A 26446-nucleotide genomic window follows, 5' to 3' on the forward strand; every position below is an offset into this window, starting at 1 on the left:
ATTGCGATCCGGATACTTGTAGAAGATACGATCCTTGTTGGGACCCTCCTTCTTCACTCGGTACTCCATCACAATCTTCGTCTCATCACGACACTTGCCGCATGGAATGAGAGGGAGGCCCGGCCTAAGTCGCTTTGGAAACCCATGAGAGGCCGAGGACCCGGAAGCAGTTGCCATCTACTCTCTATACTCATTTTTTAATACACTATAAATTTCTCCTTTTATAAACAAATAAAATTAAGAAACTATAAAATTATCTAGATCTCTAAACAATGATATTTTTAATGGTCATTGTGTTCTCGTCTTTTACTACGGCAGGTAAGTAATTCACATGATATTTCCGTAAATTAACAGAAGAATGGGAGTGTACACACATAACAGACTACTACGACGATATCGGGACATGTGAATAAATAACCATCCGTACTAGTTGACCTTGCTTACGTGATCATCTCGGCGAGCATTTCTCCACCGGACGGCACCGTACTTGGCCACGGAAGAGCTCCAATTCTACGAGGAAGGGAACACGGTCTTCCACGACCATTGCCGCTCTCCCTCGTAGAATCAAAGCTCCTCCTTGATGTCCGTTACCGCTCCGCAGAGAACATGCTCGCCGAAATGAACACGGTCCGCTAGTTCAACTAGTACGGATTTTCTATAATTTTCTAACTATTTTCTAAGTTTTTCATTTCATAAAAAGTTAAAATAAAAAGTACGGTGATTGACAGACTACTGCGACGATATCGGGACATGTGAATAAATAACCATCCGTACTAGTTGAACTTGCTTACGTGATTATCTCGGCGAGCATTTCTCCACCGGACGGCACCGTACTTGGTCAAGGAAGAGCTCCGATTCTACGAGGAAGGGAACACGGTCTTCCATGACCGTTGTCGCTCTCCCTCGTAGAATCAAAGCTCCTCCTTGACGTTCGTTATCGTTCGGCAGAGAACATGCTCGTCGACATGAACACGGTCCGCTAGTTCAACTAGTACGGATTTTCTATAATTTTCTAACTATTTTCTAAGTTTTTCATTTCATAAAAAGTTAAAATAAAAAGTACGGTGATTGACAGACTACTGCGACGATATCGGGACATGTGAATAAATAACCATCCGTACTAGTTGAACTTGCTTACGTGATCATCTCGGCGAGCATTTCTCCACCGGACGGCACCGTACTTGAAGGAAGAGCTCCGATTCTATGAGGAAGGGAACACGGTCTCCCACGACCGTTGTCGCTCTCCCTCGTAGAATCAAAGCTCCTCCTTGATGTCCGTTACCGCTCGACAGAGAACATGCTCGCCGAGCTGAACACTGTCCGCAAGTTCAACTAGTACGGATTTTCTATAATTTTTTAACTATTTTCTAAGTTTTTATTTCATAAAAAGTTAAAATAAAAAGTACGGTGATTGACAGACTACTGCGACGATATCGGGACATATGAATAAATAACCATCCGTACTAGTTGAACTTGCTTACGTGATCATCTCGGCGAGCATTTCTCCACCGGACGGCACCGTACTTGCCACGGAAGAGCTCCGATTCTACGAGGAAGGGAACACGGTCTTCCACGACCGTTGCCGCTCTCCCTCGTAGAATCAAAGCTCCTCCTTGACGTCCGTTACCGCTCGGCAGAGAACATGGTCGCCGAGATGAACACGGTCCGCAAGTTCAACTAGCTACTTTAACCTTCTTTCATGTAAATATGCAAGCTTGAAGTGATTTTAAGCTCAAATTGCTTACAAATGAAAAAAACCACAATAAAGAACCATATATATATAGTGAACAAAATGAGATAAGACAATGGTGAAAAATGAGAGTATGAGATTGGTAACCTTTACAACTGAAGAATCGACGGAGAAATCGAAGAAATCGACGGAGGAAACGAAGAATGGATGGAGAAACAATGGAGGGAGGGAGGAAGCAAGAACACTACTGCAGTGAGCTTCAAAATGTGCTGAGCTCGGGCTCGGGGAGGAAGGAGACGGCCGGAATATAAAGGGGGGACCTTTAGTCCCGGTTGGTGGCTCCAACCGAGACTAAAGGTAACTTTCCAACCCCGGGCGCAGCCACGGCCCGGGAGTAGACCTTTACTCCCGGTTGGAGCCACCAACCGGGAGTAAAAGTATACCTTTAGTCCCGGTTGGTGGCTCCAACCGGGACTAAAGGTCCCTGCCACCTCTGTCTGGCGCAGTAGCCGTTGGGCAGGGACCTTTAGTCCCGGTTGGATCCACCAACCGGGACTAAAGGTATTTCTAGTCCCGGGCGCAAAAAATTCCGGGACTAGAGCCCATTTTGACCGAGGATCAAAGGTCTGTTCTCTACTAGTGTAACTGAGAAACCGAGAATTGTTTCATGAAGGCATGCAGTCACACATAGCTAGACATTTTGAACAAAACGATCAGAAAAGTGAAGGTGCCCAACAACTTTCCAATTCTGAACCTGCAAGAAGAAGAACAGCGTGATGTTGAACTCCAACATTCCTCCTACACAATCGAACCTTGTAGTAAGACTTTTAGCCCTTTATAAATGTACCAAGATAATTACAAAAGCTAAAGAGTCATATTTCATATAAGTTGAAGTTCACATCAAGTAAATAAAAGCAACTATCTTGTGAAGATATAAACCAACACTACATTAGAAAAAACAAAAATAGAACTGTTAAAAACAAGCAATCTCGCAAAACTGGTGCCTGCAAGCCGGTTGCCATGCCACGGAGATTGGTTTGCTGTCTAGGCTGGTGGACGACGCAACCTGTCCATGCGACAGAAAATAAACATCAGACATGCAGAAATAAACAGCTTTTCAGCTCTCAATTTTGTTTTGGATTGATTTTTTTAGCAAATTTTTTGGATTATTAATTGGATGGGTATGTCTCCTTCAGTGGCCACAAAGTTGAACCGGGCCAATGTCACCGCCAACTGGGCCATGATTGGGCCTTCAGGTGGTGCCGTGTGCGTTGCGTTGCGTCTATGAGCCCAATCTCTACTCCTAAAAAGACGAAACAGGAGACCTCAACACCTACTTCAACGTGCCTCTCGACTTCGGCATGCTCCCCGCTCCGTCTCTCTCCCGTGTGCTCCGATAGGTGGGCCAACAGGACCGCTCCACCTCTCGCTCATCTCTTGTTGCCTATGCCCTCACTCTCGCGGTCCTCCTGCAAAGCGTCCAATGCCACTGCCGCCCCCGCCCAGCAGCTCCGCGTGTCTGACCAACTCCTCCACACCTCCAAACCTCATACTCGTCCCGCTCTTGCTCCGCAGTGACGGTGGGAGGCGCCGCGGACCATGAGCCCGACGGTGAGGCCGAGTCGTCGGGGGCTCGCAGGCGGAGGCGGGAGTTGAGCGCCACCTCAACCGCTGGGCCGCGCCGCGCGCCAAGCCGAGGAGCCATAGGCTCTGCTCTGCTCTGCTTTGTGCTCCCAAGTTTCCGCTACTAGGGGCCACGGCGGTGGGAGGGGGCTCCACTTCCTGCTGCGACGAGCACAACCCCAACTCGATTCGAGGTCGAGCTCATGACAGGCCTGACGAGTGTCAGCGGGTACTACTGCTCCTGCTGCCCCTCTAGATCTTCCCCTGCTCTCCGTAAAGGTGACTCATTCTTGCTTCTTGATGATAGCTGCTTCTAGCCTTCTAGGACTGGCAGCATCTTGCTATATCTGTGTTAGCAGCAGAGGAAGGGAAACAGATGAATCGAAGTATGGGGATGGAAGAACAACAGAGGTCGAGCAAGGACGAGGTGTTCTTAGTTGAACGATAGTTGCTTACAAGATTGTGAATAGTCTTGACAAAGGGGAAAGCTACACTTATACGTAGCATTGCCACAGCTGGCTTATAGACGACGTGCTGGGCTTGGCAACCTCATGCATTCTTCCACTCTAGGCCGAAAGAGCAAGTGTTGCTCTTCCTGGGCCTTGCTAGCCGGGCCTCTTCTTCGTGCTCAGCATCTAGCCGTTTAACCTCTCCTTCTTCCATGCCGACCGCTTCAGGCTTGTGCTGGCTTGATGCCGAGGTGCTGATATCCCCTCCCTCTTGCGCGCCTGGATGACCACAGACAGCAGCGCGGGGGAATTGCTGACGAAGATAGTCCAGGTCTTTCCAAGTAGCCAGAGAGCTAGGCAAATGAGACCGCTTGATGAGGCCTTGAAGCACTGGAGACGCACCTTTGATGACTGAGCGTTGCTGAAGAATGCGCTCAGGTACACTCCACATGGCCGTCAACGCTGGAGGAACAGCCGTGACAGTCTGATGAGCACCCACCGCCTTCTTGAGCTGTGACACATGAAAGACAAGATGAATGATATATAGCGGAAGGCGGGAGCTCCAATCGGTAAGCCACGGATCCAACTCGACCAATGATGTGATAGGGTCCAAAGAACTTGAAGGAAAGCTTTTGATTAGCTTGGTCGGCCACGAAGGATTAGATATAAGGCTGAAGCTTGACATAGACCCAATCATTGATCTAAAATTGCCGCTCGGAGCAATGAGTATCAACTTGCCTCTTCATCCTTTGCTTTGCTCACAACAGGTGCTGACGAATCAGCTCAGACATCAGTTCACGATCGTGCAACCAAGACAGGTCAGTGACTGGACCATCCTGAGCTGGCGCCACACCAAAATGCCTTGGAGGATAACCGTACATGACTTCAAATGGCGATCGGCCAAGAGCAGAGTGGGAGATGGTGTTGTACCAGAACTCCGCCAGATCCAACCAGGAACTCCAACGCTTGGGGCATGCATTGACATAACAACGGAGGAAGGTTTCGAGACATTGATTAACGTGCTCGGTTTGCCCATCCAATTGAGGGTGGTAAGCTGTTGACATGCGAAGTTCCACTCCTGCCAACTTGAAAAACTCTTGCCAAAACCGACTGGTAAAAATTCTGTCGCGATCCGAGACAATGGCGAGGCGCATTACATGGAGTTTGTAAACTTGTGACAGAAACACCTTTGCGACAGAGGCAGCCGTGAAGGGGTGCTTGAGGCCGACAAAATGGGCATATTTTGAGAAAGTGTCGACAACCACCAAAATGCAGTTGAACGAACCAGAAACTGGCAGACCTTCTATAAAATCCAGCGAGATCACCTTCCTTGCACGATCTGGTACTGGTAACGGTTGAAGAAGACTAGGCAGTTTGGAGCGATCAGGTTTTGCTTGTTGGCAGATTGCACAGGTAGAGACAAACTGATGGACAGCAGCCTACATGCCATGCCAAGCAAAGAGTTGCTTGAATCGACGCAGAGTAACTGGCACCCCAGAATGTCCACCCACTGCACTGGTATGACAAGCCTGGATGAGCTGATGCTGCAACTCGGTATTAGATCCCACCCAAATACATGATTTGTAGCGAAGTATACCATCACTGAGAGTAAAATGATGTACTGCATTTGGATCCAGAGACAGTTTAGTGACCACAGACTGAGCATGAGCATCCTGGCTATAAGAAGCAACCACAAACTCAGGCCAGGTTGGTTGGACCACCGAAATAGCAGAATAGGCGCCGCCCGGATAACGGGAAAGGGCATCGGCCACCCTGTTGTCAGTGCCCTGATGGTAGACAATCTTATAGGACAGACCCAATAGCTTGGAGAACACCTTTTGTTGCCACGGAGTATGTAGACGTTGCTCTGTCAACTGACTGAGGCTCTTTTGATCGGTCAGAATTTGGAATTCAGCATACTGGATATAAGAACGCCATTGGTCCACCGCGAGTAAGATTGCCATGTATTCTTTTTCGTAGGTAGATAATCCTTAGGATCGCGGACCCAAAGCTTTACTGAGGAAAGCTAAGGGATGACCCGCCTGCATCAGCACGGCGCCAATTCCCGTGCCGCTAGCATCTGTCTCAATACAAAAGGACTTCGAGTAGTCAAGCAAGACCAGAACAGGGGCCGTTGTGAGAGCATCCTTTAGAGCTTGGAAGGAATCCTCCTGAGGCTGAGCCCAATGAAACTGCGTGCCTTTCTTTAGTAGCTCTGTCACCGGCTTCGCTATGATTCCAAAATTGCGGACAAAGCGACAATAGTACCTCACCATCCCCAAGAAACTGCGCAACTCCTTGGTTGTAGTCGGGGCGGGCCAAACACGAACGGATTGAACTTTGTCTGGATCGGTGGCCACACTGGCTACAGATATGATGTGTCCCAAATAACAGAGTTGTCGCTGTGCGAATGAGCACTTAGACTTCTTAACTTGCCAGTGATCCTTCAGCAAAAGTTGCAAAATCAGTCTGAATGTGCTCCAAGTGTTCTTCCTCAGTACGGCTATATATGAGAATATCATAAAAAAAACATAGTGGCGGACCCAGAAATTTTTGAGAGCCTGGGTGAACATAACAATAAGACATATCGACCATTAACATAAGCGAAGTAAACAACTTAATAGTTATGAACTAAGGGGATGTTTGGTTCTTTAGTTGCTCCTAAAATTCATGTCATATCGAATGTTTAGATACTAATAAGGAGCATTAAATATAGATTAATTACAAAACCAATTACATAGATGGAGACTAATTTGCGAGACGATTTTTTTAAGCCTAATTAATCTGTCATTAGCACATGTTACTGTAGCACTATGTTGTCAAATCATGGACTAATTAGACTTAAAGGATTCGTCTCATAAATTAGTCACAAGTTGTGCAATTAGTTTCGTAATTAGTATATATTTAATACTCCATGCATGTGTCTAAACATTCGATGTGATACGAATTTTAGGAGGCGCCTAAAGAAAGCAAAAGCCAATTATATTAAGTTAAATTTATGGTGTAAAGTTTTAGGGTGTCATATCGTGTGTCACGTGAGTGTTCGGATACTAATAAAAAAACAAATTACAGAATCTGTCAGTAATCCAGAGACGAATTTATTAAGCCTAATTAATCCGTCATTAGCACATATGTACTGTAGCACCATGTTGTCAAATCATGAACTAGTTAGGCTTAAAAGATTCGTATCACAAATTAGTGGCAAATTGTACAATTAGTTATTTTTTATTCTATATTTAATACTCTATACATGTGTTTAAATATTCAATAAAATATGGAGTAAACTTTATAGGAACGAACTAAACAAGGCCTAAGTTACCTGAACGAACTAAACAAGGCCGCGTGTTTAGTTCGAGAATTTTGGAAATTTGGCTACTGTAGCATTTTCGTTTTTATTTGACAATTAGTGTTCAATCATAGACTAATTAGGCTCAAAATGTTCGTCTCGCAATTTTCAACAAAACTGTGCAATTAGTTTTTTTCATCTACATTTAATGGTTCATGCATGTACCGCAAGATTCGATGTGATGGCTATTGTAGCATTTTTGAAAAGGGCCAAAAAGCTAATCGGATTGATGTCTCAGGCTCTCAGCATTGATCATTGCACCTAGACTCAGAAGATGCCTACTATACAGCTTCCAAGTTCCAACGGAGCAGATGCGCATGCAGTCAGCAGTCCAGCCTCGAACAGAGCCCGGGCAGGCGCCCAGGGTCGCCGGGCCCTAGGTCCGCCTATGAAAAAACAATAGACACAGACACGCAGAAGAGGATGTAGCGTTGTGTACATTGCCTTGAGGAACGTGGCTAGAGCTCCTGATAATCTAAACGCCATCACGCGAAACTCGTACTGGCCTGAATGTGTTTGAAAAGATGTCTTCGGTTCTTCGCCAGGTGCCAGACGAATCTGATGGTAACCGTCCGCCAAGTCAAGAGAAGAAAACCAAGAGGCACCAGATAGTTCATCTAGGAGCTCCTCAATAACAGGCACCGGATACTTAGATTTGACGGTGATAGCATTCAACTGACGAAAATCAACACAGAATCAAAATGTACCGTCCTTCTTGACGAGCAGAACTAATGAAGAGAAGGGGCTGCTGCTTGGTTGAATGATGCCTGTACTGAGCATTTCGGCAACCTGACGTTCAATCTCAGTCTTCACGGCAGGTGGATACCAGTACGGGCGAAGCTGAACTGGAGCCGCACCCGGAACCAAGGGAATGGTGTGATCACAAAATCTCGCTGGTGGATATCCATTGGGAGGAGCAAACACCGACTGGAACTTAGACAATAGCGACTGAACAGCCGGTGATAGAGGTGGTGTAGCTGTTGACGTCTCATCCCCCAGACATGCTGCCACCTGAATAACTGACCCAGCCGGTAATGAAGCCAATTCTCCCTGCAGTTGAACTTGAGATGATTCATATGGAATAGTAACCCATTTGAGCTTCCAATCCACCTGCATAGGACTATAACGGGCCAACCAGTCCATGCCCATGATCATGTCAAACTTAATCAGAGGTAACACATTGACAGTAGAGACAAAATGGCATTGCTGAATAGCCCATTGGAGATTCTGAAACTCGTCAGAACACTGGATCTTGGTACCATTGGCCACGATAACCCAAAGAGGGGTATGACAAGAAGACCGACCACTCAATTGAGATGCAACCTCAAAGCTGATGAATGAGTGTGTACTGCCAGAATCAAGTAGAATACTGACTGCATGGCCTTGGATAGAACTCGAGAATTGCATAGTGTTATCAGAACATTTACCAGAGTAAGCTGCAGTTGAGATAGCCAAGAAAACCTGATGACAAGCTTGTTCTGGTTCTTCGGGTGTCGTATCATCAGCTACTTTAGAGTGGCACAGTTCCCAGACCTCCTGCAGAACATGAAGCTGAATGTTGTCGGGGCAGCGATGATCGCGCGATCATTTCTTGCCATAGCGGTCGCATTGTCCCCGCACGCGACAATAGGCACACATGGTAGATAGCTTGTCGTCGACACCGCGGACGCGGCGGTTGTTGTACCCTAGGCCTGCTCCCGGTGGCTTCGGAGGCCCATCCGCCTGTGGAGGTGGTGGTGGCAGCGGAAAGTGTCCCTGTCCCAGCGGTCGCACCCAACCTTGATGGTGGGCCCACCGAGGCTCCTTGTAGTCAAGTCCAGCATCACCTCCTATAACAACGCGAGAGCCACAGCAGTATCCAAAGTCAAAGGACGTTGCATATGAACAACAGTGCAAATGTCCTCTCGCAACCCATCAACAAATTTCATGGCATAATAGATAGGATCAGTGTTTTTGCCATAAGCTATCAACCCATCCACAATAGATGTAAATTTGTCAGCGTATTCTTGCACAGCCCCCGTCTGCCTGATATGAAACAACTGACGAATCAAAAGTTCATGTTGATCCTGACCAAAACGTTCTAACACCAGAGCACAGAACGCATGCCAAGTCATGGTGAGCACCTACTATATATTCCACTACGGGGAACTAGTGCGCTGCAGCGCCAGAGAGATGCATCTTGGACACCTTAATCCAGTGACGCGGCGCAACATCATACATCTCAAAGTAATCGTTGCACTGACGAATCCAGAGGCGTGGATTTTCACCATCAAAACATGGAAACGTCAGTTTGGACAGTTTATCATTAGAGTGACCATCCCAGGGTGGATCTGGCACACCCCACGGCGTTCCCACACCTAGCCCCGTGACAGCAGGACCCACATCCAGCATTGAACTAGAGAATGACTTGCGCAAAGTGAAGATAGGGTTCGACAGGGGATGGGGTTAGGGATGTGGATTTGAACCCTTGACCGAGAGCAGAGTCATGGACTCAAGCCCCTAGTGGTGGTGTGCAGTGCCGTGCCCAACAGATGGGCCAAAGACCGGGAGCCCGACAGATGAAGATGATGTGGTCTTCAATGGTTGAGGCAGGATGAAAGCATCTAGGCCCCTAGTTGGGTTTGGATGATTAATGACGACACATGATTACTATGACTAATGTGTGTTTTGTAGAGGCATTATGAGTTAGGTTATGGTAATGGCAATTGATTGGGCAATATGGTTTTCGTGCCCCCATGGATGGAATTCGATTTGGTTTTCAAAGGATGAACGACAAGGTTAAGGACGGACTAGTTCTAAGTGTCGTTTGGAGTTGGAGAGACACTTAAAGTAGTTTAGGACTTTGTTTCTCCTTTGGCCGTACTATTAAGGGGGGTATGGACTAGTAGCTTGACCTAGGCGAGTCTAATGAGTTAGGTGTGGTGCACACTTGCCAACTTAGCACTAGATAGCTCAGGTGAAGCCCTTAGATCAATTGGAAGAAACTTTATTCACATAGGATTTCAATTTGGAAGAGAATGGAGGGTTAAATGATTGATCGGACGTTGGTCAGGTAGTGACTGGACGCTAGAGGGTGCGTTCGGTCAGTTTATTTGATCAGAGCCAGCGGTCTGGTACTGACCGGACGCTGAGTTGAAGGGCACCAGACGCTGAGGGTCTACGTCCGGTCGTTAACAGAAAGGCACCAGAAAGGTATTTTCGTGATCGGACGTGTCTGGTGGGTGCTGACCGGACGCAGGCCAGAGTCCGATCACCACTTAATTGCTCTTTTCTAACAAAGGGTGTTGTTGAACTGATCGGAGCATCCGGTTAGCCCGCAGAGTGCTGACTCAGCCTCCCAACAGCTTATTTTATTTGAGGGGGTATAAATACTTCATCTATTCGTCCATGGGTGGTCTCTTACTCATTTGTTCAGCTGAAAACACCTTTGGAGTGCAAGGAAGTGCAAAAGCCTAGTGAGGGTCTTTGAGATTTGCTAATCCAAGATTAAGGACCTCATTAGTACATAGGGAGTAGCAAGTGTGCATCCACTCTTTTCATTAAGCTTGGTTAGGTCAAGTGAGAGTTCATGCTTGTTACTCTTGATGATCGCCATCACCTAGACGGCTCGGTGGTGATTGGAAGCTTGGTGATCATCCGGCAGAGCTTGTGGATGACCCAAGTCATCTTATGAGCAGTTATGGGTGATTCACCGTGACGGAGTGTCGAAGAATTAACCCGTAGAGAGCACTTGGTCCTTGCGCGGATCAAGGGGGAGCTACACCCTTGCGCGGATGCTCCAACGAGGACTAGTGGGGAGTGGCGACTCTCCGATACCTCAGGAAAACATCGCCGTGCTCCTTTGCCTCTTACTTTGAGCATCTAGTTTGAGTATTTACTTTGAGCATTTCATTTCATGTCTTTACATTCCTAGAATTGCCATGCTAGAGTAGGATTGGAACCTAGGCTGCTAAACTTTTGTGCGGTAGAACAAATAGATACTCCCTCCGTTTCACAAATCAATTCGTTCTGGGTTGTAGATCAGTTTTCACATATCTGTTCGTTTTGAGTGGACCACGGCTAAAGTAGACGAGTTTGCCCTGGCCTCTTCGGTTACCGCATGGGTCATTAACGCGGAGCGGCGCTAGCGCATGACTGCATGCAAGACGAGGACGGGCATTGAACAGATGCAGCTCGTGCCTCGATCGCGTCGGCGCCGGAGTCCATCGCGCTGGAAAAGATGACGGCGGAGGTCGCGTCGGAGAAGACGGTGCAGGACGTTCAAGCAATATTTAAAGAAAGAACAAGATGCAAAGAAAGATTACGTAAACCATACTGTAAGGTCCAAAAGCTCACGTCTTGCATTGGAGTACTACATGTTTCATGCGTTAAATCTAGAGTAGCAGCTGAATCAATTCTCATGCCTAACCTTACAAGTCTAATTGCTTGATGCAGCAAGAGTGGCAATGGAATCCCTGATCACATCTCTTGTAATCGATGTGATCGGCTTGACAACCAAAGCACCAGCAGGACGATTGGCACTTCTCCTTTGAGCATGTTCATAAGTCACAAGAGGAAAACAGCTTATTTTTCCATCAAAAATGCATTGTCCATTTCTAAACCTTGGTCTAGCAGTCACACACAAAAACATGAGTCTAGGAATGTAATTTTTGCTTTTGCATGTACGGTGGGGTTCATCTTCATCAGGTAGCAAATAATAATTCTCTGATTTTTGTGCGAGGAAAAACCACTTTTCATCTATAAAGACATGGTCAAATAACCCCTTAAACCTTGGATCACCACAAGAACTAGAACCTTGATCAACCATGTCAACCGCCCACCGTAAACGAGCCATTTTGTTAGCATCGGTCAGGTAAGGCTTGATGCTATTAGAGTGATGCCTAAGGAGGCCTTGCTGCAAGTACCTATGCAACGTGGACTTGCTAATGCCAAGTACTTTACTGACATCTTCAAGAGTCATCCTATCTTTGAGTGGAACATTGTGCAAACGCTCTAAATCAACTGGAATTTTCTTACGGCCATTCCTACCTCTTTTACGACTAGCAACATCAACCGGGATACCTTGGTCAAGATGAGTTTTACCTCTTTTCCATAACTTTTGAGTAGAGCGAAGGCTAATTCCAAATTGTTCAGCCACCTCTGTTGTATCTTTCTTCCCTAGTTTCCCGTTGTTGCTTCTAGCCAACAAAGTTTGAAATACTAGCTTAGTGAATTCTTCTGTCATGTCTTTTTTCCTGCCGGTGCCTTCATATGAGTGCAACGACATCCAGTAGTTACCAACAAAAGCGCATGAAAAGAACAAATCAAAGCATGAAAGAACAAGCACGAGTACCTTGTATGGGAGCCTCCTCATCATACTGTAAAGTCGAATCTATCACATCATCAAGAGCAGCGTCTTCCGGTTCTAAGTTCAGATCAAAGCCTATTGAAAATTAAGCAATGCTCAAATCAAAGAAGCCTACAAGCGCACCATGTTCATGAAGTTCGTAGCTAGAAGAAAGGACGGTAGATTGAAAGAAGAAAAGCAAAAAAGAATACCTCTGGCATGTTCCAATGGAGGCTCAACATTGAGATCGAACTCCATCTTGGATGCTCACGAAGTACTGTGGCTCACACGAGTAGCAGAGAAGCTAATAAGGATGGCTCTGTTTTATTAATAGTACGAGTGCAGAAACCAAGCGTCCCTCGGAAACGCGCCAGTATGCCGTGAATATGCGCGCGAATACAAGGCCAATACGCGCGCAAATACTCCGGGCAAGCCAATAAAATAAAATTCACGCACGCGCACAGTGCCATACAAAAAAAACGCGGGCAAAGGCGAAAAACGCGGCCGTGTGCACAATTGCCATGCAAAATTCGTGACCTTTGCAAAAATGCCGAGCGTGGTAGGGATCGAACTGAGGCCTCCTAGATCAGGAGGCAGCGTGCATACCACCCTAGCTACGCACGGTTAGTGTATAAATGATACCCACAGCCCTATTTAATAAGGGCATACAGGAAAAAATACACTCTACTTAATTGCTCCTTGGTATCCTAAATCATGTCCAAAACGAACTGATTTGTGGGATGGAGGGAGTACACTACTAGGCACTAGGGGTGAAATGGGGTAAGTGTAGGATTTAATTTTCGCAAAAAAAATAGAATTAGCCCAATTCACCCCTCTCTTAGGCATCTTGATCCTTTCACAGGACACCGATGGCGGTGGTCGAGAGGCGTCGAGGGCCACGTGGCTCCCTATCTTGCGCAACACCGTCATCTCCTCACACATCTTCTCCACCATATCCTCCGACTTGCGCATCGCGTGAATCTCCTCACAAAGCTCCTTAACAGATGCATCAACTGAAGGCTTCCAGGTGTCGAACAAATTGGTTGCATTCTCTAGTTTACCAAATCGGTCAGCCAGAGTCCGCTCCATGGCGCCAATGCGGCCGCCCAATGAGGTCTGCACTGCCTGGATGCTCCCCTCGAGCGAAGTCTTCAAGGATTTCATCTCATCCAGCACCAACTTGAAATTGGGTTCCATGGCTCCTTGATCTCTGCGGAAGCAAGTGAAGTGTTTGTGGTCGATCTGGTGGGGCTCCAAGGTAGGGTGGGCAGGGTGGGCGAGCAAGCAACTTCCGATTCACACCGATCAGATCAGCCTCGGCTTGGACTATGGGTTCACACAATCCCACACCAGAGTGCGAGACCAGCGATCAGGCCCGACCCTGGTGGGGTTCGAGCTGTGCCACCGCACTAGGCCCTCGACCCCAAGGGGCCCAACCCTATATGTGAAGGTATAGGTATAGTATTCCCTAGCCCATAGAAAAATTCAGGAGCCCAAGACTCCTTGCGTGTTGCGTCAACCTGTCCCCCGCAGTCCCGCATCCGCGTCGTTTCGTTCTTCGCCTTCCGCCGCGCGGCTTCTTCGGTTCTTCCCCGTTTCAACCTCTGAGCCTACGCCGATGCGCACCGTGGCATCGCCATCGCCGATCGGTTGTGCACCCGTTTATCGCAGCAATGACCAGCGTCCACCGGGCGGCAGGCCGCCGCGTCGCCCAGGCCCACTCGATCTCTCCGTTTGAGCGTTCTGGGAAGGTACCAATTGCCCCTAAGCCCTTGATTGATGTATGTCAAGAATATATATGTTAAATCAATATTTAATTTTCTTTGTCTCCAATCTTTAATCTTTAGAATACAAGACTTGGCGTCTTGGCCACTTGGGACTCCTCTGAAATTGTGATTTGGGATTTACTGTGCAGCTAGGGTAGTGAATAATCATTTTCTCTAGTCCTCAACCTGGTAATTTACTAGCACTCATTTTTATTATGATGTTGGCTTCAATATATTGTGACATATTTTTCGTATATAAATTTACTATTTATAGTGAACTCATGTTGCCCAAAAAGCACGCATCTGGAAGTGAGAAAAGAAAAAAGAAGAGAAGGATAGATGACTTGATACAATCACAAAGAGGAGCTATTGATAAAGTTTTAAGAGTAATACAAGCACTTCAAGAAATCCAGATGAGTGGCAATAATTGCTGTGGAGGAAATAACTTCGTGTTAGTAAAGCGTTAGAAGAATTTTTTAAGGTAAGATATATAATTTGTTGCCGACAGGGGTTACGATCCGGGATTAAGGCGAGAAATCGAGAAGAAGTGCCAAGGAAGGGTGGCTCTGGATACCAATTGTTAGCAGCAGAGGAAGGGAAACAGATGAATCGGAGTATGGGGATGGAAGAACAGCAGAGGTTGAGGAAGGACGAGGTATTCTTAGTTGAACGATAGTTGTTTACAAGATTAATAGTCTTGACAAAGGGGAAAAGCTACACTTATACGCAGCATTGCCACAGCTGGCTTACAGACGACGTGCTGGGCTTGGCAACCTCATGCATTCTTTCACTCTGGGCCGAAATAGCGAGTGTTGCTCTTCCTGGGCCTTGCTGGCCGGGCCTCTTCTTCGTGCTCAGCATCCGGCCCTTTAACCTCACCTTCTTCCATGCTGACCGCTTCAGGCTTGTGCTGGCTTAATTGATGCCGAGGTGCTGACAATCTGCTCCTACATCTGCCACTCTATAGTCTAGCTACAGATTTGGGAACAAAAGGTGTCGTAGTGAAGCTGATTAATAGCCATGGTTTCAAGAACGACAAGATCATCAAAAAAGAAGGTGCCTTCATACACATACGTGAATGATTAAGTTCTGTTGTTGAGAAAAGCAGTGTTAGATGTAAAGTAAAAAGAAAATCTGATGAATATGACACCTGCATCCTACTGTTGTGTTTGTGGATCCCTTTGTGACTGTCAAGTATCACAAATGATGGTATTTCATCATCAACCAGGCAACAAGCAAACTTGACATGTTTTTTTAACTGAATATATATAACATTTATGAGGGAGAGAGTTTTTTTTACAAGGATATAGTTTCTGTCAGTAGTTTTTACATGCAGTCCATATCCTAAATTAGCTGCCATAGCCAATGTGAATGCAAGTGAGATGGAGACAGAACCTCATATAGAGGTTACTGGTGCAGATGGTGCTGAGACTGGGACTGGGACCCCAGCAAGAAGTCCGGCCACCAAAGTCAGGGCTCCAAAGAAGAAAAAGAAGACTTCACCGATTTGGAATGATATCACTGAATTGCTTGTTGAAGAAAAGGCGGATGGCATAGTAACCATGATCGAAGAAAATGGCAGAATGCAATTACGGTGACAGCATTATGGATCATGATGATGGTGACAAATTATGGACTAGAAGAGGAAGACGGTTAGGGTTTCGTTTGCTTCAGGTTACTCCCTATGCCTTCTGTATTTTTTCAGTTTATGATCCTGTGTGTTTTCAAATGTTGCAACACAATTTTGGTTATTCAGAATTTTAGATAGTTCAAAAATGAAATGGTAAATGGAAAAAAAGAATTGTGTCAATCTGATGTATAAAATCTATCTGTGCGACCTAGAATATTTTTTTGTACACATGAATTCAGTATCTAATATGTATCAATTCTTATGATCTCCTATCATTTTTTTTATAAGTCGACCGGGTGGGGGTGGAAAAGAGAGAATCCCCCACCTGATTCATATTATGTTGTAGCCAAATGTTTGGAAAACATTACATGGTTTGTACTGAGCTTTTACATTGCGTTAACTAATACTGCACACCATTTATCAGCAACTTCCCTGTCTTTCGTCGGCAATTGCACTCTCCGGAGATGAGCCTCAGTCTTGCATATGCCATCAGTGCTCCTTGAATTGTAGTACGATCATTCCTGAATACAATGCTGTTCCTCCTCTTCCAAAATTGTAGGCGAGCAGAGCTGCCTCATGGCTTGTTGTTATCCTGCCTACTGTTGGGCGTGCCATTGCCTACTGCTGCTTAATTTTATTGGTTCAGTACTTCACCTATATGAGCTCAATATCTTGTACTTTGATCAGCAAGCTTAATGTCATGTACCTTGATCGGCAAACTTAGTGTAGACCTATTCAGTGTCGTCACGTACCGTTGGCTATTGGGAGGTGCTGCTGACTGCTTTTGTTGTTTGAATTTACTTCACTTGATCTTATGATTTTCAGATTTTGGCTCACTTCGATATGAGATATTATTAGTACTGTACTTTGATTTTAATCCACTTGGGTTATTGTCGACGGTAGTTAACACCCATCATAAACCATCAATGTAACTTATATAAATGCACTATCAACATAGGTTTAGGGGTTTAAACTGACAAATTCCACAAGTTTTGGTGAATCAGTGTTTCAGCAAGGTTTATCCAGAAAACCGTTAAGGTGGACCTAAGCGTCAGATTTAATCACGCTTATCCACGATGAAACCAACTCCAGAAAACTCTAGAAGACACCTGAAGGCAACCCACCGCGGCAGAGGGAAAGTGGCTGTTAGGTGGGGCCCGCCGGCCCCTAGGGCCCACATGTCGGCCTCTCTTCGTGATGTCGATTCTTCACCGCCTCCTAGGATCAATATACACCATTGTTTTAAGTTGGTTTGATCCGAGGACCCAGGATTGACGGTTCCCCTATATATACTAGCCCCTACCCCTAAGGCATCAATCATTATCTCCTCCTAAAACCCTGATCAAGAAGAGAAGAACCTCAGAGCTCCACAAATATTTAGGGCATAGCAGTTAAGCTAGATCTAGAGGGAGGCAAGCTTCGCTTGGATTCTTGATCTTGTCAAGAGCGTGGCTTGGTATAGCCTTTGTATCCTCTCTTGTATCTTTCATTATTCATATGTTTGCTACAATTGATTCGACATTATTCTCAATGTTATTCATGTTTTTAGTTATTATGTTCATTGTCTACTATGATTATATGCTTAGTATAGCTCGATTATCTTTATGTTCAAGCATAAGTTTGTATAGCGCTCGCTCTAAGGTACACGGGGTGAGTGGTCGACATTGTGTAATCGTGGTGGTTATATGTTGTTTACCTGTGGATGCACCGTATATTTTGGGCCATGTGGTAGATCGCAAGTGTGACACTCTCGTTGAGTCATTTGTAGTCCACTCCCCAAATATAGGTCAAGTAGGATTTAGTTGCGAAGGAAGTCAGGCTCTGTTCTTGATCTTCCTTAGTAATATCCCTTATGTGTAGATATGAAGTTGATCTTAGCCATGATTATTAAGTATAATTGCACTAATCATAGTATGATTTGACTTGTAATTAAGAATGACTTAGAAATTATTTCTCTATCGTATCTACTTAGCCATTATAGTGCCATCTAAAGGAGTTCAATTATCATTTATCACTTATCATTCATATTATCTTTATCTCTTGATTTATCCCTGTCGTGAGTAGAAGATTGGTTATTGTTTATCTCTTCATCATACGTATAAGTTATCGATATATTCCCTTTTGTTTGTCCTTCCCTATGGTAAAAATATAAATAACGATACATGAAATACTCCTAGATGAAATGCTACAATAGTATATTATCTGTTCATTTATATATTTGTATTATTTTTTAGTGACAATAAAATACCAAAGTACTTCTTAGTGTCATTCTAGTAGTGATGCTAGGAAGTGTCAACAATTATCGATGAACTTAGCACTAGAATTTTGTTTCTCTCGGATGAATTTATCATATTCATTTTGATTTTTCAAGACTTTTTTTATGTTATCTGTTGATTTTTTATCACTATTTTTTCCGTACTCTTATTACGTGGTAAAATTTGAAACTCCTGACCCACTATTTTCTTCGTATGTACTCTTATTGCATTGAAAGTTTTGAACCCCCGTAGCAACACACGGGCATTTGCTATGGGTGTTTGGATCCGGAACTAAAGTTTAGGAGGTGTCACATTGAGTATCACATCGGGTGTTTGGATACTAATCATAAAACTAATTACAGAAGCCATGACTAATTCGCGAGACAAATCTATTAAGACTAATTAATCCATCATTAGCATATGTTTACTGTAGCATCACATTATCAAATCATGAACTAATTAGGCTTAATAGATTCGATCTTGAAAAATTAGTTTATGTTTAATAATTTAAATTAGTGTAAAATATCCGATATGACAAGGACTAAACTTTACAAGGGGAAACCAAACACCCCGAGTTAGAAGTTGTGTTAAGTTTTAGCTAGATTTATTCAATATTGATACCCTAGCAGTTGGCACCCAGAAAACTGAACCGCAACATGTGTTTTTTTTTCTAATAAAACATGGAGCAAAACCTTTACCGTCCTATTTTTTTTTTGAAAAGACTCCTTTTCGATTCTCACTTCTTCCACGTTCCTCCAATTCTCCAACTCTTCTCTAGCTCTAGTTCTAGTGCACCATAAAATTAAGTACATTTCGGATTGCAGATGATTTGCTGTTAGGCTGATACATATGTTGATTTGTTGTAAAAAAAAATACTGTTCGTTCGCTGAAAAGTACGCTGAAGTAATTCAAGCGAACAGAGATGATTTGGATGCGTCATTTGCTGGTCTCAATCCGATCCTCTGTATTGAGAAGCACTGCAGTCTGGACAGTGTCGTCGACCGTGGCAAAGACGTTCCTGTCGCGTCGCGTGCAGCCCCTGAAGGCTTGGGCCACCCCCATGTGGGAATATATTGGCGCAGGGGACCCGTTGTTGGAGGGTAAGCCTCTCCCTTCGGAAGTGCTGGATGAGCTGACATGCAGCCTGTTCGCTTGTTGGTTTTAGCCAGCCCAAATCAGTCAGCCAACAGTGTTTTCCTTTCACAGCAAACCAGCACCAGCCAGCCCAAACCAGCCCAGAAACCAACCAGCGAACATGCCAATGGATTTTGCTGGGGACATCGTCGTCGGAGGCGGACGCGGGCCCTAGATTTCTGACGACCTACAGAAAGTCGTAGATCTCAAAAAATTTAGTTTAAAATCCTCCATATATTGAAAGTCGAATTTTTCAAACAAACCTCACACGAAGAAACGACAAAAATCAAAGTTATAGATATAGATCTCAAAAGGTTGTACAACTTTGTATTATAGTTGATAGATTTTTCATTTAGAATCCTCTATCGAAGGAAAGTTATATTTAAATTTCTCACATTTGAAATTTAAAATTTTCAAATAACCTCAGATAGAGAAACAATCAAAACTAAAGCTACAGATCTCAAAAAGTTATACAACTTGTAGTTAACAATTAATATTTTCGTTTGAATTCATTTTGGGTTCCAAAAGGTAATATCAAAATTGGATGAATATAATATGACTGTACGAGGAGAAAGAACACCTTATACAAACATAAGTTAGTTTAGGATGGAGTGGTTAGAGTAGTAACAAGTGAGGTCGCAGGTTCCATCCTCCACTCCCTCTGCTTTGACTTTTTAGATATATATTATTTTGACTATGTATCTAGATGTGATGTGGTGTATATCAAATGTACAATATGACAAAAGTGATGTACGTAGAAAAATCAAAATGACAGAGGAATTACGTTGAATTTTGCATTGCATTGACGAACTTTTGCAGTCTGGATTCCGTAAGGCCACTTTCGATCACTTCCTTTCTTGCCTTGTCTTTCAACAAACTAGCTCTGTTCCGTATGTTCATTCCTTCATCACCATCACCGGTCACTACCGCAATGAACTTTGCCAACTCCGTTCCGACAAGCAACCCTGCAGCATCACGCTCTGCGCGAACGCCGACCCCCAGCTCCTCCACCAAATGCGCATTCACCGGCTGATCGGACCAATTCGGGACGGCAACCATAGGCACACCAAAGACCAGAGCTTCCAGCATGGAGTTCCACCCGCAGTGCGTCACGAAACACCCCGTGGACGGGTGCGCAAGCACCTTCAGCTGGTCACACCACTCCATGACCATCCCTCGCTCGCCGTCGCCGTCGTCGTCGTCCATCTCCATCAAGCAGCGCTCCACGTCGCCGTCACGGCCGTCCCTCGGCACCACCCACAAGTACGGCCGCCGGCACTCGCGCAAGCCCCGCAGCATCTCCTGGACCTGCTGCCTGCTGTACCCCAGCATGCTCCCGTACGAAACGTACACCACCGACCTGCGTGGCCGCGCGTCGAGCCACTCCGTGTAGCCCTTCTCGTCGTCCTGCTCGTACAGATCCATCCGGCGACCCTCGTCGTCGCCAGCTGCGTCCGTCTGCTGCAGCAGTTGCAGGCGAGGGAGCATCGGGCCTACGGCGAAGACCTCCAGGTGCTGCTGCCGCATCGCCCGCAGCGCGACGGCCTCCGGCTCCAGCATGTCGATCGTGTTCACGAGAACCATCGGCTTCTCCCGGCCGACGATCTCGAGCAGCCCCCGCATCGAGTCGATGCTAGCCCTGGCATGCTCGCCGCCGGTGGCGTCCACGAGGAAGGACGGGAGGTCGCGGACCCGGAGCGGTGGCAGCCCCGGGAGGGTCACGCTCGCCGGGTCATCCGCGCCGCCGACGTACGCGGCGGCGGCCGCGGCCACAAGGTGCTCGTGGCCGTGGAAGTAGTGGTAGTAGGCGGCGAGCGTGGCGGCGGACTGGTTCCAGAAGACGGCGAGCGGGATCCCGTGCTCCACGGCCACGTCCGCGGCGGGAAGCAGGAGCACCGACACGACGCACGTGACGGGGCGCCCGGCCGCGGCGAGGCGGCGGACGATGGCCGAGAGGCTGGCCGCGCTCACGCGGCGCCTGCGCGCGCGGTCGGCGGCGGTCCTCGGCCGCGCCCCGAAGTCGAACCCGTCGGAGTAGGGCACGTAGGAGATGACGCCGTCGGAGACCTCCGCGTCAGGTGGCGAGACGACCAGCTGGTCCGGCGGCGACGACGGGAACATGCGGGCGTGCGCGGAGGCCGCCACGGAGAGCGTGACGCGCGCGCCGCCGCCGTGGGGGCGCGCGAGGCTGCGCGCCAGGGCGAGGGCTGGGTTCAGGTGGCCTTGGTACCCGTACGCGGCCACCAGGAAATGGCTCCGGCGGTCCTGGCTGCTGCTGCTGCAGTGGCCCGCGTGGTCGGCCATGGATCAAGTTGAAGTGGCGATCGGGACGAGAGTGAGGAGGTGTGCGCAGGTGCAGCCTTGCAGTGAAGTAAACGCTTGCCAAGAGTCCGCCAAGCTGCCAAGGGCAGTTACCGGTGACATCAGCGCTGACGTGTTTTATCAGAGACAAACTGGTCTGACGTGTGCCGTGTGCGTGCCAGTTCATTCTGGACTCTTTATCCTTTGAAGGAAACCTGGACACGTGATGCGGTGGTGTGGTGGGTTGTATTTATTCAATTTAGCCCTTTTATATACAGAAACTACTCCCTCCGTCTTAAAAATATTACAATTCTAGGACTAGGCTCGGGAACCAATGTAGTTGGCAAATGACGAAAATGCTCCTGGGAATGGCTGACGGCCTCCCTTTGCAGCTCTGTTTAGCAGGTATGTATTCATAGCTAGGGTTAAAACGTATGGAAGGGTGAGCGTCCACGTGTCTGCCTGTATGTCTTTTGGATTTTTTATGGCCATGGTGTCTTTCTTTTACGTGAGATGTGGATACGTGTCCAACATTTGGTGGGTTCTGTACCCCCTGCTACCTTTACCCTGTTAGCTACATGAGCGTTTTTTGTTGGACAAATTTCAAACCGTAGAACTACAGTCTTTTTGGGACGGAGGGAGTAGGAGTACTCCGTATTTTACAAATAGCCCGAAGAAACCCCTTAAAAAAACATAACATCCGTTCCAAAGACTTGTAAAAAAAGCAGCTGGGGAAATTTCCAAAACTAGATCAAGGTTTTGTTCGGCTGGTCTATAAGCCGCTTGTATTGATTTGTACGACTGATTCATTAGGAGAGAAAGATACGTACCATGGCTGGCTTACATGAGCAGCCGAACGACACAAAACCATTGCAGAGCAGCATGCTAAAGAAAGTATTCAGCAGTGCAATGCTCATGTCGTGCCACCATCACTTCCCACGCCCCATGACTCTAACAACATGAAAGATATGCAATATAAAACACTTGAATACAACATACGTATGCAATAGATGAAACATCTGAAACATACACTTGCAATATATGTGTGGCATATATGCAATATCCAGATAAAACACTTACAACTTGCAACATGAAAACTCTTACTGCAACATAAGACTCAAATAGCTGAAACATTGGGACCATATTGTTACAACATATGTGTAAAACATGTGCAACATCCAGATCAAAACGTTTACGACATACGTCTGGAACAGATAAAATATTTTGAACAAACCTCTAAACACTTCCAACATGTCTCTGAAACACTTGCAACATATGCAATATGTGCAACATCCTGGATCTACTTTTGCAACATCCATATGAAACAATTGCAACATACCTCTAGAACGTCTGAAACACTTGAAACATACACCTGCAACATGCGCTTTCATCGCAACCTCTCATTGCTGAGGTCGCGCATCGCAGTGGCCACGGCATCGACAGTGGCCACGACCTTCTCGTGGGGAACGGCGGCGGCGGTAGCACCTCGGCGCCTGTGGGTGACAGGGCATGGTGAGCAACAATGGGGGCGCGGCACGCAGCGAGCTAGAGCGGGCGCGGCGGGGGATGGAGCGCAATGTGGCGATGGAGGGGGTGCGGCGCAGGATGGAGCGCGGCGCAGGATGGGGGAGCCGCGCGGCGCAAGATGGGGTGCGCGGCGGGGAAGATGGCAACAGTGAGCGCACAACACAACAACACGCGATGGGCGAGAGCGATGGAGGGATATTTTAGAGAGAGGTGAGAGACGTATAGAGTAAACAGGTCTGTTGGACCGATATGCGTAGGCTCGGAAAGTGGCGTCCGGACAGGCGGACGGCCGCTCCTATGCATTACTGCAAAAGGTATTCTCATCTCTCACCTTCGGAGTTCGGACAGACAACATAGCTGATTCCACTGTAAATAGAGCTTCGCCTTTCTTTTTTCAATATATATATAGGAAAAAGGTTACATATAAGACTAACATACATTTTTTTTTCAATTGTTTCAGCTCAAGAGCTGAACATGTCTCACAAATGCACCTTTTTTAAACAAAAGCTGCACAACACAGGTGCCAGCTAAACATGGTACTGTAACTATAGTACATTCAAGTCTACAACGCTGCTTGGAGAAACAGAAAACAACCGACCAACTTCAGCCACGTTGTTTCTTTGCGCTAGGTAAATCTAAATCATCATGACCAGGTGGTAGCTTGACTAGCTCCCAAGTCTGTTCTTGGTTATTGACTGTATTTCACTCTTCATGGCTGCTTCCTAGCCTGCATCTCCTGCAACTTCTCTGTAGCAAGTGGGTTCTTTTATCATCAAGTTTCTTGAGATGTGACCCTGCTATCCTAACATGAGTAGTACAGCCAAACACCTTCAAGTAACCAAGATTTGGTTTTCTCCCATAGCAACCTTCAAAAGGGGTTTTGTCTCCTATGGCCTTGGTAGGTAATCTATTTAACAGATACACTGAATGCCTCACTGCTTCACCCCACAGTCTCCTTGGGACATTCATACCTTCCAACAGTGATCTAGCCATCCCCATCACTGTCCTATTTTTCCTCTATACTACATCTACACCATTCTGCTGTGGGGAATAAGGTGCAGTTAGGTGCCTCTGAATTCCAGCTTTCTCACACACTTCTCTAAATGCTGCTGCAAGGAATTCACCACCTCTGTCAGATCTCAATATCTTGATCTTTTCACCTGTAACATTTTTAGCTTCTGCCTTAAATTTCACAAAAGCATCAAGTGCCTGATCTTTGGTCTTCAATGCATACACATAGCTCCACCTAGTGCAGTTATCAATCAACAACATGAAGTACCTATTACCTCCAGCTGTTGCTGGTGTTATTGGGCCACACAAATCAACATGGACCAACTCCAATTTCTTTTGTGCTCTCCGTTTTGCTACCATTGGATAAGAAGATCTTGTCTGTTTTGCTGTCAGACAAGCCCTGAAAAGCTGATCAGGGTGTGCTATTGTAGGTACACGTTCTACCATCTCCTTATCAGTCAAAAGCTTCATTGAATGAAAACTCACATGACCCAATCTACGATGCCATAACCAAGCCTGATCATTAACACTTGCCAGAAAAAAACAGGTGTTGCAATTTTCAATTCCACTTTATACAGTCTATTCAGAGTTATATCTACCTTCATGATCAATCTCAAGGGATTTTTCTCTGACACTTCTAATACATCATCATCAAGTATTATTCTATGTCCACATTCAGTTAACTGGCCTAAACTTATCAAGTTGCTACGATGTTGGGGAATGAAAAACACTTCTGTCAAAGCCCAATGATCACTGGTTTTACACTGAAATAAAATTGTTCCCTTACCCTTGATATCAACAGTAGAGCCATCTCCAAATCTGCTTTTCCAGTGATTCCCTCATCAAGTGACTTGAACTTCTCCACATCACCTGTCATATGGTTACTTGCTCCATTATCAAGATACCATAAATCACCAGATGTTTCACTGCCTCCTATAAGATGCAGTTCTAGCATCACACTTCTTTCATGCGGATACACACTCTCCACCTCGCCTCCTGAAACAACACCTTCTGTTTCTGCAAGCATGAGTGCTTGTGGCTCCTTGCCCTCCTCTGCATGAACATGATGTGCCTCCTCCTGCTTCTTGGCATCTGGACACCTGTTGGCATAGTGTCCATATTTATGGCATTTGAAACATTTGATGTGGCTCTTGTCTTTGCCACCTCCTGCTCCATCTCTCCCAGATGAATCAAAACAACCACCATGGCCTCGGCCATGGCCATGGCCACGCCCCCGGTCGCCACCATCCTGTGACCTCCCCCTCTCCAAGGAATCACCACCGCCTGATCTCTTCTGCCTAGCTTCCCACTCGGCCTGAGTGAGTAACAGTTGACCATTGTCACTCTTCACGGATCCAGCTCCCCGCCATGTCCGATCCTCAAACGCCTTCAATCTCCCAACCGCCTCCTCAAACGCTAGCTTCTGCAAATCAAAGAATTGCTCGATCCCGGCCACGACGTTGATGAAGCGATCGGGCACGATGTCGAACAACTTCTTCACCAACGTTACATCATCAAGCGTCCCTCCCAGGTTACTGAACTTCACCGACATCGCCGTCAATCGTCTAGTGTAACTATCGAGTGTCTCATCCTCCTTCATCCTCAGGCCATCAAACTCACTTTTTAGAGTTTGCAGCCGTGCCTCCTTCACCCGATCTATTCTAACAAACCGCGCCTTCAAAGAGTGCCAAACCTCCTTGCCACTCTTCTTCTTCGCGACTTGCATCAGCAAATCATCAGGCAGACACTGAAGTAGATGAGATCTTGCCTTCTTGTCTTTGCTTGCTACCACCTCTGTCTGTTTCTCCACCGACGTCCCCTCTGGCGGTTCCACAACCTCCCACACCCCCTGATCCTCCATGATCTCCTGCACCCGGATGCACCAACTGGTGTAGTTCGTCGCTGTCAGGGTCGGATAGACCTGCTGCCCTCCGCCTCCAACTCCCCGCGAACCATCTCCTCCAGAGGTCGACATGGATCAAGTTTGTGGTATTTGTGGATGCAAGAATGCGTCATCTATGTCTCTGATACCAAATGAAGGATATAGGATCAAAGATCACACGCTCATACAGTGGTTAATCCTAACCGGATTATGGATCAGATGTAAAACAGGCACTGAACGCTGAAGAACATAGGAGAACTGTTGGCTGACAGAGCTCTTTTACTCAGATGTTTGTGAACAGCACATGACGATTACAAATGAGCCAAGCAGTTAAACACGAAGCCTGGACTAGCTACTTATACCAGCAGCAAACTCACGCACTAAGATATAAAAAGCAACTGCCTAAACATAGGCTAAACACACATAGAAGATAACTGCAGACAACACGTCGTGTGTGGGCGCGGTCACCGCTCCTCCACCTCTGGCGTTTGAATCCCACGTTCCCG

The 26446-nt window shown here is 46.4% G+C and overlaps 2 protein-coding genes across 2 annotated transcripts; both read right to left on the reverse strand.

The window, feature by feature from the left end:
- Positions 1-19179: 19179 nt before the first annotated feature.
- On the reverse strand, positions 19180-21535 carry LOC136506102 (cyanidin 3-O-rutinoside 5-O-glucosyltransferase-like). Its single transcript, XM_066501225.1, has 2 exons — positions 20004-21535; positions 19180-19406 (listed from the first exon to the last, which is right to left on the reverse strand). Exons 1-2 carry the CDS (start codon positions 21521-21523, stop codon positions 19391-19393), a joined length of 1536 nt encoding a protein of 511 aa, XP_066357322.1. The 5' UTR covers positions 21524-21535; the 3' UTR covers positions 19180-19390.
- Positions 21536-24794: 3259 nt separating this feature from the next.
- LOC136503750 (uncharacterized) lies at positions 24795-26033 on the reverse strand. The gene has a single exon (XM_066498731.1). The coding sequence runs from the start codon at positions 26031-26033 to the stop codon at positions 24795-24797; it is 1239 nt and encodes a 412-aa protein (XP_066354828.1).
- Between the last annotated feature and the right edge of the window lie 413 nt (positions 26034-26446).

Source organism: Miscanthus floridulus, chromosome 14, assembly GCF_019320115.1.
Source record: "Miscanthus floridulus cultivar M001 chromosome 14, ASM1932011v1, whole genome shotgun sequence".
NCBI lineage: Eukaryota > Viridiplantae > Streptophyta > Magnoliopsida > Poales > Poaceae > Miscanthus > Miscanthus floridulus.

Coding starts and splice junctions, on each gene's coding strand:
- LOC136503750 (XM_066498731.1), bottom strand. CDS start 26,033: ATGTCGACCTCTGGAGGAGATGGTTCGCGGGGAGTTGGAGGCGGAGGG.
- LOC136506102 (XM_066501225.1), bottom strand. CDS start 21,523: ATGGCCGACCACGCGGGCCACTGCAGCAGCAGCAGCCAGGACCGCCGG.